A 17493-nucleotide genomic window follows, 5' to 3' on the forward strand; every position below is an offset into this window, starting at 1 on the left:
ACATGAACCAGAATCTTGTGAAATCCATCCCACAAAGAACTGAAACTATTTTGAGAGCAAAAACAAGACCTACCCATATTATTAGTATTAGTTCCTAATAAATTGCTTGTGAGTAAAATATGTTATCCAGCAATTATTTTGTGTTCCAATAAGCAGACTAGACACAGTTAGCATACTTTTCAGGAGTGGCAATTACAGAATGCTCAGCAGCACCCTTCTGTCATCAAAGCCAACAACTACGAATGTGTTTTACATGTCCTCCAGAGCAATAGACAATAGCCTGCAGCTCAGGGGTCTCATTAGCCCATGCTAAAAGCTTTGAAAATGGAGGCTGAAAAGCCATCACAGTATTCTGGAGACTCTGGAGCGTCGTCCATCACAGAATGCTGCTCTCTCTGAACAAACCCAAAGTGAGACTGATCAATAATTCAGCGCTAATAAGGATTCCCAACGATTTTAACTCCTGAAATCCTGTAGATAGGCCTACCCTGCACTTCTTCACCCTCAGAACTGTAGTTCTGTTATAACTTTTATAGACCCTAAATTAGAACCCTGTGGGATTACACGAAATACCCAAAATGTTTACCAAACAACTCATAGCAGTTTCTGCAGTATGATTAATAACAGAAAAATATGTATTCAAGGAAAATGACAAATAGCGATAAACAGATGACCGCTGGCCCTATTTTAAATTCTATTTTACAAAAATGCATGGACTTGTGTATTCAAGACTTCAAGACTATATCTTCTAGATCTTAACTTAACTTAACCAATTGTTTACATTTTCAGAGTGCTAGAGAGCTGCTTAGATGAACCAATGGATACTGATTGTTGGGAGTCAAGACTACTTATAAAGCTTTGAATCAAGCTAATTAAGGTTTGAGTCCTTAGGAAAAGTTACACTATATGGACAAAAGTTTTGGGACACCTGCTCATTCGTTGTTTCTGAAATAGAATTACAGAAGTGTTTATCCTGTAACTGTCTCTACTGTCCAGGGAAGGCTTTCTACTAGATTTTGGAGCACTGCTGTGAGGGTTTGTTTGTGTTTAGCAAAAACAACGTTAGTTAAGATGGATGTTGGGTGATCATCACCACACCTCATCTGCAACTCCCCAACTCATCCCAAAAGTAGTGGATGGAGCACCATCATTCCAGAGAACACAGCTCTACTGCTCCACAGCTTTTTATACGTCTCTAGCTCAATCCTGGCATTAGTCAAGGTGCCAAAAGGTTCATGTTTGTCTGCTACATAGAGTCCTATTCCATTGACAATGCTTTCCTACAGGAGCTAGACAATCTGTGTGAGCACTTGCACATCTGTGTGAACAATGGGTGGAACTTGAAGTATCTGAATGCATTCATTAGAAGGGGTATCCACAAGCATTTGGACATATAGTGGATCTGAGAGATCAAATCTCCTGGGTTTCCCAAATATTTTGATGGTGTTATGATGCTTTTTTTAACTCTAAAATTGTGATATTGTTGCTTTTAAGGGCGGTTTTGAGAATGAGTGTTCCAGTATTTATTTTAAAACAGCATTTATTTGAAAGTATAGATACATAAAATAGTATTTATTTAAGTATAAAGTATTTGAAGCCAGACCCAATTTGGTAAGACCTTTATGTTGTTATTTTGTTTGTATGTCTGGTTTGCTGTGCTTTTCACTTTCTGGACCCATAGGCTACTCACGTCCAGTGTTAATGTGTCTGATCTCACATTAATTTCCATCTCCATGTTTGTCAGAATAGCTTTGTTTCTAAAGAAACACTGACACACGCACAGCTGTAGGTTTTTTACACATGCTATAGTTGGTTTGGGCTATAGCATGTGATTGTGTGCACGACCGGTTTGGGCTATAGCAATGCACCTGGTGACCCTGCTGCAAGTAAATGGTGGTTGAGGGCATGTGTAGAGCTCCTGAACAGCCCCTACATTATGAACTGCGGAGCCTTCGGCAAGGATTAGGAGCAGGTTGGATGAAGGGGGATTGGGGCCACACTGCCATCGCAACCATTTGCCTGTCTTTGCTGTCTCCGGGCCTCAGGCTAGTGGCACAGACCTACAGAAAGGACAGCTAAAGTCAAAGATTAAGCTGAAGAATCTTACATGGACGTGCATAATCTGTTGACAATCTTTTTTTTTTTATGAGAATGTTAGCATTATCCCTTTTCCAACTACAACGCTCCTGTTCATGGGTTTGAATTTTGCAGTGTGGAAGAAATGTTAGTTTTCTGCATTTTAAAAAAGAATGGGACGAAAAAAAGTGGGAAAAGGTTAATAAAGGCCAAAACTGCTTTTTCAGGAGTGGGTGGGGCAGAAACTGTGTTTCTAAAAAGGAATGGGGCAAAACTGTCTTCAGAAAAGTGAAGAAATAAAACTGCAATTAGAAAAGCTGGATTAAGGGGCTCCGTGTGGACTAAGGCGCTGACACTATGACCCAAGAGTCACTGGTTTGAATCCCGTCATGGCGCATGCCATCAGCAGCTGCAGCTCTCTCTTGGGGGGTATATGGCTCTCTCTCCTTCCCCACATCACGTCAGTGTGATGTTGGCCGACATGGTCGCTGTTAGCCGATGCATCAGAGCTGCATTACTTCTGTCAGCAGTCACATTCTCGAAAATCACCAGTGATCCAGTTTCATTGCCAGCTATACATGCCATGCCATAACAGTGCCTCCACCGTGTTTGACAGAAGATCCGGTATTGCTCCAGATCATGCGTTAATCCTGGTTTCATCTCGTTAAAAAATCATGTTTCAGAAAAATGTTCTTAACTTGACTGGATGTTGTGAAGGAAAGAATTTTGCTTATCGCTTAATAGTCCAATTACCTTTGAGCCTGTGGAAATGGAGAGACTGTAAAAAACAGCTGGCCTTCTTAAGTAAGTGATGAAGTATTTTTTTTTAATTAAAGTTGAAAGTCTTCACTTCTTGATTTGCTCCATTTCAATTTCATTTTCCATAGTGGTGTACAAAGACAAAATGACAACAATTGTGTCACTACCAAATACACACTTGCCACAAATCACATGGAGGTTTTATGTAGTCTCAAGTAGACTTGCTTGTGCTTAAACCTCTCCAAAATAGCCAAAATTACTGACAATTACAACAATGTTGACCATCCCTTCTCTCTCTCTCTCTCTCTCTCTCTCTGCACCTCAGGTTCTGCTGCGTTGCCCAGCAACATGAAGTACTTCGGCAGTGCTCAGGATGATGAAGACGCGGAAGAGGAAGAAGAAGATGAGGATGAAGAGCAAGAGGAGCCGGCGGCTTGCAGTGCCTCCACTTCTTGCCAGGCCAGTCCACGCAAGAGCAAAGCCCCAAGCAGGGTTGTCACCAACGGACATGGTAATTCTAAGCTTTTGTTTTCTTTCAATTTCTTCAATAACCTTTTTTTTATTTTTTTTTATTTTTTAACTAATCTAAGTGTATGTTCATCATGCTCTAGACTAACACCTGTTAAGTGATTAGCTAAATAGATATTATTGAAAGAGTTGTATCTGACCAATTAAATACATGAGACTTCCTTTTGAGTGATGAATATGACATTTACGCAAATTATCTAATGTTATGGTCAGTCAGGACTAAGACAACATTTAAAAAGGGCCACGTTGACTTAATTTTCTAAAATTCTGATGTCTTCCTTCGACAGCTTTACAACAGTAAAAAAGAGCAATTATTGTGATGCCATCAAACACAGCCAGCTAATACTTAGTTTTCATCTAAAACTGATTTCTTCAGACTGTCGTAACTGCTGTTAGAATGTGATAGTGTCTGTTTTTTAAAAGTGGCAATTACTGGGGTCCAAGCACTAGCATTGTCATGGACACATTGTATTTTACTTACATTGTAATAAACATATACGTAATTTATGCTAAAAAGATTTATTTATGGTTTATATTCATCAAAGAAATAACTATTTTTCACATTCATCAACATTTTACCATCATCTCAGAAGACAAGTGTAGTCTCTGTCACTGGTGGTGGTTTTGGGTAGTAAAAAATCATTACTGAAGAGAAGCCACTCTGCATTAAAAAAATGATTGTAGATCTGTTTCCTGAACATTGATGATTTGGCGCCAGTCAAAAGTGGAAGTGGGAGCATCATGTGTCAACGTACCGCTTTGAAAACCAAAATACATTAAAAAATCACAAAACCAACTCAGAGGCTCACCAGGTCCAGTTTTCAGTTCCTTGACCAAGAGTGCCCAAGAGTTTGAAAATGAGTTACTATGAATATTCTTCAAATGAATTTTATGATATATGTTTCAATTTATTTAAATACATATATCATTTTGTAAAACTGTCAGGGCTTCTGACTTTCATAAATCTTCAAAATAAAATAATTTCTAAAGATATATTTGATAATATTTTATTAGAAGCTTAAATCTCAGACTTGTCCCAAGTTTATGTAACTTCACATTAACAGAAGTTATTCAAATACCCTTGGTTTATATCCAAATACCCTTGGTTTATAAAAGTGCAAAATAAGTTGTATAAAATTACACTATGCGTTTTACTTTTGCCTATAACAAAAATGTATGAAGCTTAAATCGCTTCCAATTATTTGGCTATTGATGTGTCTTATAATATTTTCTTCTGATGGCAAATGCGAGCGCACCAGGGTTCAGAATGTTGTTGCAGTCAGATGGTAAACAGAACAGGCATTTGGTTTCCATTCCAGGGCCCCAGTCAGGTGAGTTATGACTGTGCCTCACCCCACGCTGTGCAGTTAATGACCCGTGTCTATACACAGCACTCTGTCAGATTGCCTACATTTGCTGTATACTGTCCATATAGCACAGGACATTCACATTCACTGAGGCATATGTGCAAGCTGTAAAGCAAACGCTTAGCATACTACCCTGCAATATCATCATTAACCCTTCAAAGTTGCAGTTGTCATCAGTTGAAAAACAAAGCACAGTGATTAGATGTTGTGTTTGGTAGCTTATTGAAACAAGAGCAGTATGAGTATATAAAGACATAATTTATTATATTCTTTATATTTTCGCAATGCTTATGGTGTTTATAACATAAAAAACAAGCTGAATTTTTCAGATTAGAACCTGATACAAAATATAAATCGTAAAGTATAGCATCAGTATCAAAAGTATTGTGCTAGTGCTACCATAACAGCTCTGACCCCTCAAGCCAAGCAGGCCACAAGAAGACACTCTGAAGGTGTCCTGTTATATCTCGCACCAAGACATCAGCAGCAGATTCTTCCTATAAGTTGTGAGGTGGGGCCTCCATGGATTGCATAACTCCATGCCCATGACCCTGTCACCAGTTTCTAGGTTTCTTTTTGGAGCATCTTTCATGGGTACTAACCACACAAATTCCACCGTTGTGGAATTGCTCTGGCTCTGTCGTCCAGCCATCACATTTAGGCTGTTGTCAGAGTCACTCAAATTGGTCCATCCAGTATTTTTTGGGATGTGGTGTGGAGTTGGGGGTATATTGGGGTGGTGATCATCCAACATAATTAAGTTGAAAGCCTTCCCTGTACAGTAGATGCAGTTACTCCTTCAAAGACAGGATAAACTCTTCTTTAATACCCCAAAAAGTACCCCAAACCCCAAAAAGTAACAAAAACAAATACCTGACTGGGATGCTGGTTTGCTGGTATAAATTATTAATTTTGGCCAAAAGATGAATTGGCTTGGTGGCCCAAGTGGCCAGTGCAAATTGATATACATGTCTACCCCTCTTCCAGCATGCTGTATATTTAGTACAAGGCCTGTGTATCGTGTTATTTCGTACTTAGGTAAGTGTCATCTGGAACGCTTAGTCATTTGCAACTATTTGCACATTAATAGAGGGAGTGTGATCTTCTTCCTAGACACTTTGTTTTTGTACTGAGGAAATGTGATGAATATTTATAACGTGTGAGAAAAGCTCAAGGATAATGCGCAGACACTGCTTTGGAGCATCAAGTCACAGTTATCACCAGTGATAATAAAAGCGTGTTTACCAGTGGAACAAGTGAAGACATTCTGTGGAAAGTTTAGATTGTATTTTCATATGATACCACATTTGTGTTGGTCAAATGTGAGTCAAGTGTGTCATCCCTGTAGTGCTTATCTGTTTGTGACAGTTTTAGTCATTTGCTGTAACACTGTAAAGTATGGGTTGAGGCCGGCTGCATGTGCAGAATGACTTTTATTGTGGTAAATCAAAAACTCATTGTCATGAAGGCAGATAGGGGTCAAAATACAGGTAGACGGGCTGGTAAGGCATAGGCAATTCCATAATCAGGGTCCAAGAAGCAAAGCAAAGATCAGAACACAAGGCAAAACTGCTCAGAACTCCATGACCAAGAAACTGCTCACGTGAGTCCCAGCCGAGTCTCGAGTGTTTGGGGTGAGATTCTGAGTTGAGTCTCTGAAGCACAAGTCTGCATGGACTTGACTCACTAGGGTGTGAGTCTCTAGTCTCTGGGGTGCAAATCTTAGCTTAGTGTGGAGTCTCTGGGGTGCAAGTCTGAGTAGAGTCTCTGGGGTGCAAATCAGAGCATTGGAGTCTTTGGAGTGAGAGTCAGAGCTGAATCTGGAGTCTCTGGAGTGCGTATCTGAGTAGAATCTTTGGAGTGTGAGTCTAGTTTCTAATCTCTTGGGTGCAAAACTGAGCTGAGTCTAGAGTCTTTGGAGTCTAGACTCTGTGGAGTTATATTCAAACTATACGAACGCCAAGTTGTTTTCCTCCTTTTTTTGAAACACTGTATTTATTGTAGGAAACACTTTATTCTGTTCTTCAGATTGGAGGTAAGCTTGTTTTTTTGTTTTGCCATCTTAACGATGACTTTCTTACTGCCGCTCTCCCTGTCAAACCTGCAGCTCCAAGTCTTCTCTTCACAGTTGAAGCTGAGGCTTGGTCTAGTGTTAAGCTGTGCTACAAGGTGTTGTCATTAGAGCTGCCTATCACACACGTTTTTGACTCTTAAAAACTTCTGATGCTGTTATATTTGAGTCTGTCAGAGCTCTTCCTGTACCAGACCCTTTCAGTTTTCTCTATTTTTCTCCATTTCCCCATTTGATGATTTTTGAGTTATCAATCTATCTATTATGGTAGCAGTCTGAATGTGCAATGTAGTCTAAATACTGTGGTAGTAGTGGAGTAGCACAGTGTGTTCCAACACTGCTTTAATACAGTCAAAGGGCTTGCAAATTGTTTGCATCAGTTTTCAGAGCTTTTTTATGTCCACTGCTGTTCCCATTATTTTTAATTCATTTTTTCCCTTAAAAAAAAAACCTGACAGTTTATTGCTTACATTTGTACCATTTGAGGTCACTGGACTTCCATTCCAGTTTATTCAGTGGACGTACAGTGCTTAAATGAGGCCCACAATTCCCATATCTGTGCATCAAATTCCTGTTATTGTTTCAAAAATATCCAAAGTCTAGTCGTGAAGCTGTCGATACAGAATATAATGAGTCTATATAATTCTTATGTTAACCCATAATTATACACATGCAGTTACATCAATCAAATGTGCAGCAAGACGACAATAAGAACTCCACTCCATGTCCCTTTTCCATGTGTGTAACCGGACTCCACTGCCCACTCAGCACATTCAGCCGTGTAATTTGACACCCCGGTCACCTGACATGTCATGAGGGGCTCCATACAGTCTACCCACACAGACCCTCTGTCTTGCTCAAGTTCAGAAGTTGAACCTGGTCTGGTTATGACACAGTGTTCAAAGGGGTAGTTCCATTTGCCCTAAATAGAGTCAGTCAGCTAATACATGTTGGTTTAGGGTTTGAGGTTTGTTTCTTTAGTTTTGCACTATATTGAGCTATAGGGCTAATGAAGTTAGCAAGTAATAGAATCCTATATGGCACCATCAACTGCATTTTTTCTTTTTATTCGAACCCATTTATTAAACATTTTTAATTCCCTCCCAGTAGCTAGCGCTTCCCTTATCTCAAGATGACACCAGTGCTGGAAAGGTGAAAGCTAGCATGTCCTTCTTTCATCTTAAATTGCCACTGATTCTACGTCATTGGACAGCTGAACATGCTTGGAGGAGAAAACTACTGCCAGTTCTGTTACATCAGCTAACAATGGCTAGCATAGCACTGACTTTTGGGGGGGGGGGGAGACCATCCTGGGATGTACATATGTTAGACGGCAGCTGAATGGTTGGTTCCTGGTGTCATCATGTAAGATTTTGGAGAAATGGTCAGGTGTGAAGACCTAAAACGTCTTGTCTAGGAGTCTAGGGGCAAATAGCCATATGACTGGGTTGGGTCAGAACAGGCTGATCAGCTGTGGTGGGTAACTACTATCAGTGATCCGATAAGGGACTGGTGACAGAGTGTTGGGCACCCGAGGCTCATTGATATGTGAGAGCTATTCCATCTGTTTCGAACTGCTGCTTAGACCAATCAGAGTGCCAATGTTTACCCCTGTCCACTGTTAAACGTGCTTACAGTAGGCACACAAGCATCTGGACTGGACCTTGAAGCAATAGGTGGCCTAGTCCAAAGGTCCGTTTTTTTTATGTCACTTGGATGGCCAGGGACACATTCACCGTTTACCTGTGGCATGTGCTGGAACCGCCGCTGATCCATATGACAACTGACTGGATTTAGAGGATCTGATGCAAATGTCTTGGTGCCAGATTCCATGGTGTATCTCCAAAGGACTTGTAGAGCAAACTGTTCTGGTGGCATGCAGATGACAATGAGCTTATTAGACATGTATTGGCTAATCATTTGGTATTTCATGTGATTAAGTAGTTATTTATTTAGACCTGTTATTATAAAGGACTACCACAAAGTGCTATCTATGAAAATGGATGCGAGTAGGACTTGGCTCTCCTTGCTTGCTAGCTTCATTAGCCTCATAGCTCCAGCAGAAGGCTAAAGAAACAAACCACAAACAAGCTTCTTTCTTCTTTCTTCAAGCGTTTCTTTAAACACTAAGCCATTGGGGTGGAATTCATTTGGACACACCTTCACAGAACATTTCTGTACTGATTTATTACATTTAGCCCTTTTTGTTTACTTACCAAACTATACCTTCGAGGCTAGGTAGTATTTCAGCCATTTAGATCAGTCCAAAGTTGGCTTTGACCTACATTTTAATTGAATCCGGACCCCCTTCCTTTATCCCTCGCTGTATAGAGAGATGCTCTCATCATCTTAGCATACGCTGCGGATGGTCTGTGTGCTTCTGCACGGAAACTGGCACTGAAAGACACCTCTGTGTGAAGCCTTATGAAACCAGGAGTCATGTCGTGCCGCCGCGCTTCATAAAAGAAACGAGAACCCTTTTCTCTCTCCGCTTTAAACAAGCCGCTGATCTAAATAAGACACTTTTATGTGCACTGCTGGCCGAGTTCCAGCCAGTCTGGGTGATAAGTTGGCCCCCAGAGAAGCAACGGTACGGCTTTCATTTCGAAAAGTGACCTAAAAAAGCACGTTTTTTTTTCCTAAGTAATATTGAACAGTCTTTGTTGAGTTAAGAGATAGAAAACCACCTAGAAAGTGCTAAACCTCTATAGCTATTTTTGACTTCTTTGTGGGTAACTGTATTTTCTCTAAGAATGTGTAAAACGCTGTGGTGGTTTAACTCATGTGAGGGAAAAGCCTTAGCCTTAAGAATGAGCCTGATTAACCTGCTAGCGGATTTGCTTTATAACAGTTTCTTATGTGTTTTGGCTTTCTGCAGCTCATACTAAGACATTTGAGTGTTCGCACAAGGTTGCTCTTGAGATATGGCTGCAGGGTTCTCATTAGGATATAATGCCCTAAACGCTCAGACATCTGTGGACCGGATTGGACTTTTGGTCAGACAGTTTGACAGCAATTTACAAGTCTTCTGCCTTAAAACTGAAAAACTGAGCTGACACAAATGCTGTTTGACTGGAGGCTCAGTTATTAGTAGGTGTGGAAAAGATGATGATATATCATCATTATCTTGATGAATTGCTCCTTTAAGTATTCTGTTTCAGTTCTTCATGTGGTTTAAGAGCCGTCTCAGTAAGAATGATGAAAAATGATAGACACTGAAGCTGAGCTGGAAAAATACAGCAATATGTTGGTTTTTTTTTAAAGCTAAAACCAGAAGGAGAAGATTTGTGAACAATCTTTAAGTTGGCTCGACAAAGCCTGTAGTTTAAGTTGCTGTTTTTTATAAGTTAATTGAGTTTATATAGTAGTGATTGATTGACTGTGGTGGTTTGTTAATGCTCTGTTAAGGCTTGGGTTTTACGTTATCTTGTTTTGTTTTCTTGTGTTTTACTGGTTATTTATATATACAGGCTAATTCTATACATGCTGTGGTTTTGCTAGATGGTTGTTATGGTTGTAGTGGTGGTTGATAAGGTGCACCATATAGCCTGTATGCACTATATGGATTCCCATTCTTCATTCACATTCTTATCACCCAATGAAGGGCTGTGTGCTTCTGCACGGAAACTGGCACTGAAAGACTCTATGTGAAGCCTTAATGTGAATGAAGAATGGGAATCCATATAGTGCATACAGGCTATATGGTGCATCTTATAAACCACCACTACAACCATAACAACCATCTAGCAAAACCACATTATGTATAGAATTAGCCTGTATATATAAATAACCAGTAAAACACAAGAAAACAAAACAAGATAACATAAAACCCAAGCCAAAGCATTTTCAGAGCATTAACAAACCACCACAATCCCTAGTCTCCCACAAGGTGTAGTAACTACCTACCTGCCAGTGAGCTACCAAACATGTGGGTGGCTCCCCATGTGTGTAGTTGGGGTTCAATTCCTGGTCTGGGTGACTATGCTGTACTACACCAATAAGATTCCTTGGGTGAGACTCTGAACACTACATTAGCCCACCTCTGTAGTGCGAGTAACCCTGTAAGTTGCTCTGGATAAGAGCATCAGCTAAATACCATAAATGTGAATGTAAACGTTGTAGTGTTACCTGTTGCTCAACACTAACCACCAACCACCTTCTAATGATTGAGTTCAAGGGTTTTACTGCTGCGCCCACTGCTAACCGGTGTATAAAATCAAACACATAGCCATTTAGTCTCGATAGACAAACACTGTGACTTAGTGACTATTAAATTGCCACAAGTGAGTTTTGGCCCTAGCTAACTGTAAATACTATTATTGTGAAATGGAAGCGTCAAGTAGCTGAGTACTGAAGAGTGTTATAGCTGATCAGTGTAGGTGTGATGGTCAGGTTGGCCGTATAGTGTGCAACTAAAATGGTTGCTAGGGTGTTAACTATGTTTTTTTGTGTTTTTGTTTTACGTTTTCTTATGATTTCTCTTATTCGAGTTTGTTTGTATTTCACCTTTTCCAGTAAATCTCTGGTGGATCCTGGCATGTTCACCTGAAGCAGTATTGAAACAGTGGTGTTTTTAATGTGTGTGGGTGGAGGTTCTTGACTGCCTGATCTAAAAGTTTCATTACTCACAGACTCTTTCTCCTAAACCTTTGTGACAGTGTTTAACGGGCAGCCGCGGGCGACAGGGGAGCGGGAGAGCAGCCTGAGGGTCAGGGGAAAAGACGGAGCCCAGGGGAGAGACAGAGGCTCCGGAACATCGGCCAGAGCTTCCACCACACACAACCTGCGGCCCAGCAAGCCTGCACCGGAACACAAACCACAGGTACTGCAGGCTGATTACTGTATGCGTATTGTGTTTATTTATTCTCTTTATTTATTTATTTATTTATTTATCCAGCGCTTTAGTTTTATTTCAACTGCTAATTTGTAAGGCTTGTTTTAGTAGATTACATTCTGCTTTTATTTACAGACTGAAAAGCACCTGAAAGGATTCCATGCCAAATTGCAAGCAGCCATAACAGTGAAAAAATAGTGAATGACATTTTGACCATTTGTCAGTCACATAAACATAAGATGCCAAACCTAAAAGCAAAGCTTTCATCACATTGTTCTGATGTAGCTTGATCTTGTTACTGAGAGACAAAGCAGGGATTTGCTTTTTGAGAATTAAATGCTAAATTAGTGTCAAAAGGGAATGTAAATCCACCGTGTGAAGTAATCTGCACAGCTATATTACATTTCACTGCACTGTGGTTTTCAGGTGAATAAAGAAAATTCTGAATACGACACCACAGTCTTTATTGTATAATCATCTTTCAAGACTCCATAGTCTTCTTTGTATTTCCATCAAGAGTCCATAGTCTTCTTGGTATTTCCATCAAGAGTCCATAGTCTTCTTGGTATTTCCATATAATTGTATAGTGTGACCATTTTGTAGTATTGGCCAGTTGTATTATATTACACTGAGAAGGCAGAGATAACATAACTATTCTAGATAATAGTAACAAGATGATAACTTCTCTAGCTGGTATTTGCTAGATGTTGACTAGTGTAGCTGATGCTAGCTAGATGTTTTAACTACTCTAGCTGATGTTATTTAGATGTTAACTGCTGTAGCTGACATTAGTTAGATGTAATAACTGCTCTAGCTGATGTTAACTAGATGTTAACTACTGTAGCTGATGTTAGCTAGCTGTTATAACTACTCTAGTTAGTGTTTGCTTAATGTTGACTGCTGGAGCTAGAGTTAGCTAGATGTTAACTGCTTGTCAGTGTTAGCTAGATGTTTTAACTACTTTAGCTGATGTTAACTACAGTCATGCCCGAAAGTATTCATACCCCTGTCAAAGTTTGACTTAAATTTACTTTTATTTAACCAGAAATTATATTTTTGCCTGGAAATGACACAGGCATCTCCCAGGAGATAACACGATGATGTACAAGAGGCATCATTGTGGGAAAAAATATTTCTCAGCTTTTATACACATTTGAACAAAAAGTGGCATGTCCAAAATTATTCATACCCTTCTCAATAATTAATAGAAAAGCCTTTATTGGCTATTACAGCAATCAAACGCTTCCTGTAATTGCTGACCAGCTTTTTGCATGTATCCACTGGTATTTTTGCCCATTCATCTTTAGTGATGAGCTCCAACTCTTTGAGGTTCGAGGGTCTCCTTGCCATCACCCTGATCTTTAGCTCCCTCCACAGATTCTCAATTGGATTCAAGTCAGGACTCTGGCTGGGCCACTGCAAAACATTAATGTTTTTGTCTGCTAACCATTTCTTCACCACTTTGGCTGTGTGTTTTGGGTCGTTGTCGTGCTGAAATGTCCACCGGTTCCCAAGGCCAAGTTTCTCTGCAGACTGCCTGATGTTGTTGTTGAGAATCTTGATGTATTGCTCTTTTTTCATGGTGCCATTTACTGTGATCAAGTTCCCTGGTCCATTGGCTGAAAAACACCCCCAAAACATTAGGTTCCCACCACCATGTTTGACAGTGGGGATGGTGTTCTTAGGGTTGAAGGCTTCTCCTTTTTTACGCCAAATGGTGCACACATCATTGTGGCCAAACAATTCAATTTTTGTTTCATCTGACCATAAAACAGAACACCAGAAGTCTTCTTCTTTGTCCAGATGAGCATTTGCAAAGGTCAAGCGGGCTTTTGTGTGCCTTTTCTGGAGAAGTGGTGTCCTCCTTGGCCTGCGTCCGTGGAACCCAGCAGTGTGCAGTGTCCGTTGAACTGTCTGCCTTGAGATGTCGCCACCAGCAGAGTCCAGATTCACCAGGATGGCCTTGGTGGTGATCCTTGGATTTTTCTTCACCTCTCTCACTATTCTCCTGGCCAGCACAGGTGTCACTTTTGGCTTCCGACCACATCTTCTGAGATTTTCCACAGTGCGGAACTTCTTGTATTTTTTAATAATACTTTGCACTGTAGCCACTGGAACTTGAAAACATTTTGATATGTCTTTATAGCCCTTTCCTGACTTGTGAGCGGCCACAATGCACAGCCGCAGGTCCTTAGTGAGCTCCTTTGTCTTAGCCATGACTGTCCACAAACCAACTGCAGAGAGCTGCTGTTTTTCTCCTGTTGAGTTGATTAAAACAGCTGTTCCCAATGAATCAGGGTAATTAGGATGCTTTAAAACAGCTTGGACTATTTGGAATGGTATAGAACTTTGGATTTTCCCATATACTGTGACAGTTTTCAAAGGGTATGAATAATTTTGGACATGCCACTTTTTGTTCAAATGTGTATAAAAGCTGAGAAATACTTTTTCCCACAATGATGCCTCTTGTACATCATCGTGTTATCTCCTGGGAGATGCCTGTGTCGTTTCAAGGCAAAAATATAACTTCTGGTTAAATAAAAGTAAATTTAAGTCAAACTTTGCCAGGGGTATGAATACTTTCGGGCATGACTGTAGATGTTAACTACTGTAACTAGCTGTTATAACTACTCTAGTTGGTGTTTGCTTGATGTTGACTGCTGGAGCTAGTGTTAGCTAGATGTTAACTGCTGGTCAGTGTTGTCCATGCAAAGACAACATTATTATAGTACACTCTTGATGGATATACTGGAAATACTGTGGAGTCATATTAGACAATGTACAACAATGTACTTTTAGCTTCGCCATGTTAAAAGCACTGTAGTGTAAATTGCTGTACAATGTGGATTATGACATAATGCCCACACTTACAGATCAAATGAGAAGGCCTTGCTTTTCGGTTTGCAATGTTTTCCTCATAGCATTCATTAGAAATGATGCTTTTCCACTGATTACTTCATGGTCTGGCACTAAATCCTCTTCATAGATATGCTAACTAAAGGTAATTAAAGGTAATATCTCAAAACGACAACACTGCTGTACTGCAAAATGAGACAGCATTCCTGTTGCAAATCCATGCAAGTTTGAGTCGTAGCTCACACACACTAGGTCAGATTTATGATGAAGGAATGAGAGGAAAAATAGCCCCATAAATCATACTTATAGCCTCTTTCTTAGAAGATTCTGACTTCAAAAATACTGATAACAGAAAAAAAGAATCTCCTTAATCATTTTATTGGGCTACATGGAGTTCACATTATTAGTGTGCAAATCTTTAACACTGATCTGGTTAAGATTCTTTAGGAAATTATTTGGTGCATTGGAGGTCACCAACAAAAGCAGCATATGTTTTTGATTCCATTTAAATATGTCAACAGGTCACACAGAAATAGTAGGTAGGTAGTCAGGCTAGTCCACTAGTTTAATCAGTAGGTTTTAGTTTCAGTCAGGTTGATCATGTGTGATCCTGCTTATTTGGGATGAAATCCTGTGGCCTTTTGGGGATAAGATTGGTAACCCCAGTTTTTTTACTGTGTGCTGTTACATGCCTGGTCGAGCTGTCCCTCCCCCTCTATGGCAGTCTATTAAAGCCAATGAAAGTAATATACAAAATCAGCTCTTCATAAATGAGCAAAATGATACCAACACTGCATAATGTGTTTTTTATATACCACAGAAAGCATGGTCCTCATTTTGTTGAAAGAGTGTGATGTAGTATATAAACCCTGCTAAATGCTTTACATAAAGACTCTAGTGTTGACTTTGGTTAGGGCAAAAAATGATGTGGCCCTAGCATGAAACAAGCTGTGTTTCTTTTTATGGAGGGATCATGAATAATTTAGCCAAGCTCCACTCTGATTGGCTGGCTGGTTGCAAGAATGCCTGCCAACACAAGTCTTACCTGATAACGCTGCTATCCTGTTGGCTAGCTGAATGGCCTCATCTGGAATGTTGCTAGACTAGATTTGCTGTTAGCCTGGATATTGGCATCAAGCAAAGCCGGGATTTGGTGCACCAATGAAGGTTGTTCGTACTACAGAGGAGGGCCAATGCAGTGTTGGGAGTCGTGCCCAAGGACTCTTATTGGTGTAGCGTAGCAAAGCAACCAGTTCAGTAAGAATAGGTTGGCTGGCTTCAGTACTGGTCGAAGATAGTCTGACATAGTGAGTCGGAATGCGAAAAGACTAAATTGGATTAAATAACAATAAAAAACATTGTGGAGCACCATGCAAAAAAAGACCTGCATCTATGGTTGAAGGTGCTACGTCCACCTAAACATCCATACGGCTGTTCTTATAATTTTGTGGAGGGGGGTTTTCAGAACACCAGAACATCCTTACCCAAATAAATGTCTAATTTATGAAGCTCTGGTGAAGCGGACGCATCAGGTTCTTGTGAGGCTCTTAGCTAGCTAGATTAAGTCTTAGACAAATGTCTTAAGCAATAGCTTCACAAGCACCTGCTGTGTCCAGAGCTTCACCGGAACCGAATTTCCCCTTCACAAAAAGGTAAGCGCAGACGTACAGACATTTGGATAGATGTTTTAAAGTGTGTTGGAAAGCCTGTAGCTAGCTACCTTATGATCGGTGTTTACAGCACGAGCCAACTTCAGACTGCTTTCACTTTGAATGCGATACAACCATAAACCATTTGATACGATATGGACAGAAATTCCAACACAGAGGTGGAAGAAACAAACTCTTGAAACTGGGAGTGGCGGACAATGTTGGATAAGCAGTGATTCAGCCCGGACTGCATTCTAAATGCCTTATCAGTCTTAAAGGCATGCCTGTTACATTTAATGGATACATTAAAGTTATGAATTGGCCATTTATAAATTAATTACAACTGTTTGTGGTACATAAAACCACCCAAATGTCAATGGACGTCCCTTTACATTGGACAATGTGTCCCCTTCTTCAGTACAGACACTGAAGTGACATGTCTGCTTCTGAAAACTGCTGTATTCACAGTAAATGATGCACAGTGATTTATTCAGCTACCACATCAGATCTGTATGTGCCTGTTTAGGAGTCTATGTGTGTGTGTGTGTGTGTGTGTGTGTGTGTGTGTGTGTGTGTGTGCATGTGTGTGTGCATGTGTGTGCATTAGACAGTGCAGTCCGAAGTTTCTCCCTCTCCTGCCAAGGCTTCCCAAAGCGGCAGACGGTTCAGGTTAAGTGTGCTGCAGCAGGCCTATAGCAACACATGATGTCATCTCCTCTCTACCCAACCCCCCTTCACTTCATGCTCACACACACACACATTTTCACATGCGCACACACACACACACACACACACACACACACACACACACACACACACACACACACACACACATAGAAATCACTCGGGCAAGCCATGGTGGGAAAAGCACAGTGTCTAGTGTTTGGGTACCCTAACCTGTGCTTTCAGACTGCGCTTGTGGAAACGTCTGCAGTGGTCGACACTTAGGACATCAGGTTTTGAGTAGAGCGATCTCCTCCCTTCCCCCACCCCTCACGCACTCGCAGTCTGAACAATCACAGTACATGGCCCGGCTCACGTGCACACACTCCCCAAAGAGGGGCGCCGCACCTTCTGTGAGCCCTCTAGTGGAGAAAATATTGCAGATACAGAAACTGCAGATAGCAATGGCCAGCTCTAATAAACTTTCCAAATGACCACTCACCCTTTTGGTTGGATATTTAGCGGACGTTTGAAACGTTAAAGGATCAGTTGGGTGACGAGTCAAATGAACATGGTTTATCACTTACCCTAGATGCAGTTTATCAGCCTAGACATGTATGATATTTGAAGCTTGCTTTAGTTTAAAACCAGAGATGTAAGAAAAACACTGAAGGCGGTCACCAATGTCAT

At 40.5% G+C, this 17493-nt stretch overlaps 1 protein-coding gene across 1 annotated transcript in view; it reads left to right on the plus strand.

The window, feature by feature from the left end:
- jarid2a (jumonji and AT-rich interaction domain containing 2a) overlaps positions 1-17493 on the plus strand; it is a 75763-nt gene that overhangs the window by 36870 nt on the left and 21400 nt on the right. The window contains exons 5-6 of the mRNA XM_072680370.1: positions 3161-3346; positions 11460-11623. Coding sequence (XP_072536471.1) covers positions 3161-3346; positions 11460-11623 — 350 coding nt within the window. The remainder of the gene's footprint in view (positions 1-3160; positions 3347-11459; positions 11624-17493) is intronic.

Source organism: Salminus brasiliensis, chromosome 5 (genome assembly GCF_030463535.1).
Source record: "Salminus brasiliensis chromosome 5, fSalBra1.hap2, whole genome shotgun sequence".
Classification (NCBI taxonomy): Eukaryota; Metazoa; Chordata; class Actinopteri; order Characiformes; family Bryconidae; genus Salminus; species Salminus brasiliensis.